This window comes from Protomyctophum parallelum (genome assembly GCF_964188405.1).
Source record: "Protomyctophum parallelum genome assembly, chromosome: 23".
NCBI classification, from domain to species: Eukaryota; Metazoa; Chordata; class Actinopteri; order Myctophiformes; family Myctophidae; genus Protomyctophum; species Protomyctophum parallelum.
This window is the reverse complement of record NC_139715.1, coordinates 32,337,905-32,340,404: the sequence shown is the minus strand read 5'-3', so window position 1 is coordinate 32,340,404 and position 2,500 is coordinate 32,337,905. Positions and strand designations below refer to the sequence as shown.

Sequence of the window (2,500 nt, the reverse complement as noted above, 5' to 3'; positions counted from 1 at the left end):
CCTACGGTACGGTACGGTACGGTAACACGACCGCTCAGGACTGCAACAGGTTGCAGAGGACCGTTAAAACAGCAGGTAAAATCATCGGCAGCACAGAACTATACCCATAGTCTCCATAACATCTACACCACTCGCTGTATGAAAAAAAGCCCATAACATCATGGAAGACACCAGCCACCCTCCTGCAAATACCCTGTTCAAACCACTCCCCTCCAAAAAGCGCTACCAGAGCATCAAATCTCGTACCGCCCGTCTCAGTAACAGTTTCTACCCCCAGGCAGTCAGGCTGCTGAACAGCTGACCTTCAACTGTATTGCACTGTTTTGTCACTTCACTTTTTTTCTTGTTTTTTGTCTTTTTCTTGCACTATAGATGTTTGTTTATGTCCTGTGTATGTAAGACTGAGAGTGAACACTATAGATGTTTGTTTATGTCCTGTGTATGTAAGACTGAGAGTGAACACTATAGATGTTTGTTTATGTCCTGTGTATGTAAGACTGAGAGTGAACACTATAGATGTTTGTTTATGTCCTGTGTATGTAAGACTGAGAGTGAACACTATAGATGTTTGTTTATGTCCTGTGTATGTAAGACTGAGAGTGAACACTATAGATGTTTGTTTATGTCCTGTCTGTGTATGTAAGACTGAGAGAGTGCTCTGAGCAAAACAAATGTCATTGTATTTATACTCTGTATATATATTAGGGCTGTCCCCGACTAAGGATTTGTATAGTCGACTGATAGATGAATACATTTGCTGTTAGTCGACTAATAGTGAACAACTGAGAGGCTTGTCATTAGCCAGATTGAGCACAGCAGGTGAGATTGAGATTCTGGAGTCTATCAGGCCAGCGCACTGTGCGATTCAAGTCACAGGCAGTGGCACATTGCCACACAGGCAGACACACTCCACATGCACATTGGAGATTTGAACAGTCAGAATGTTCAAATGTGTTTATGTCCCCCACAGACCTAGTGGAATAATACAATATTTTTGTATATTTTTGTAAATATTGTATTTTTATATACAATTTTTTGGGGCAAAAAAAAAGAAAATCTTTTTTTTTGTTTTTTTTTGCTCAGTCGACTAAGAGGTGGTCAGTCGACTGAGACCCGTTCCGATCGATTGTCGACTATTTGACTAATCGAGGTCAGCCCTAGTATCTATACACATGACAAATAAACCTGAACCTGAACCCTGAGACCTCTATGACCTCTATGACCTCTGTGACCCCTATGACCTCTATATGACCCCAGTCATACCTACGGTCCCAGAGGCCTCGATGACCCCTATGACCTCTATATGACCCCGGTCGTACCTACGGTCCCCGAGGCCTCGATGACCTTGGCCTCGGACAGAACCTGGACGATGCCCGAGCGGACCGACGCCGGGCTCTTACTGTTGGCGTCCAGATGACCCAGGAGCTGCTGGATGACCAGGTGGGAGTGCTGGGGCTGACACGCACCGCACCGCAACGCACGTACGCACGTACGCACGCACGTACGCACCGCAACGCACGCACGCACGTACGCACCGCACCGCACGCACGTACGCACCGCAACGCACGCACCACAACGCACGCACACACACACACACACACACACACACACACACACACACACACACACACACACACACACACACACACACACACACACACACACACACACACACACACACGCACAAGCACAAGCACACACACACAGACAAAGAGAGAGAGAGAGAGAAAGTGATTTCTCATCATCATACATTCATTGCCATTTACAGTCAGACGACACGAGTACACATCCTAAATGTGTAGTTGATTGATTGATTGATTGAAATATGTATTAACAGTTTGTAGAATTACAGTACATTTCAAGCACAAACTCAACAAAGACTGTTAACTGTGAGTGGACGACCCAATTAAGCATTACACTTGTTTACAACAGGGTCCACCTTGTTCAATTCATCAAAACATTTAGAGACGTACAAATAGACACTTCTATGTAGCTAAAGAACAGAACAGGAATTCATCATATAGGAAGCAAAAAGGGAAAAGATACATATACAGTGAGGGGGGGCGGTGGGGGGGGGATTCAGATTTTACAGGGACCAGTTTCTAATTGCAGCCGTCCGTATAGGTGCCCTTTGAGAGCGCTTTTGAGGGAGTCAATGGATTCACATGTCTTAATGACTGTTGGTAGGGCGTTCCACATTTTGGTGGCATAGGAGTTTGAACTACCTTTTGCGTTCAAACATGCGTTCACGAAACGAGCACACGTGTGCAACAATTTCGCCCCCTCGACTTCTCCGTGCGTTTTACACAGGAGGGAAAAAAACACAGTTCTCATTGAAAATGAACTATAGGCACGTACAGTAAAATCACTGCCCATTGGAAAGCAGTGTTTTTTTTGGCAGCAGATTTCTATTTTAGTTTTAGTCATAGTCTTTGGACTGAAACTTCATTTAGTTTTAGTCACATTTTTTAGTCACCTGGAATGTCTTAGTGTTAGTCTA

General features: G+C 44.5%; 1 protein-coding gene across 1 annotated transcript in view; it reads right to left on the bottom strand.

The window, feature by feature from the left end:
- Positions 1-2,500, bottom strand: part of LOC310853830 (protein EFR3 homolog B-like) — a 30,451-nt gene that overhangs the window by 11,220 nt on the left and 16,731 nt on the right. Inside the window, exon 9 of the mRNA XM_083758303.1 lies at positions 1,320-1,455. Within this exon, the coding sequence (XP_083614429.1) occupies positions 1,320-1,455 (136 nt within the window). The remainder of the gene's footprint in view (positions 1-1,319; positions 1,456-2,500) is intronic.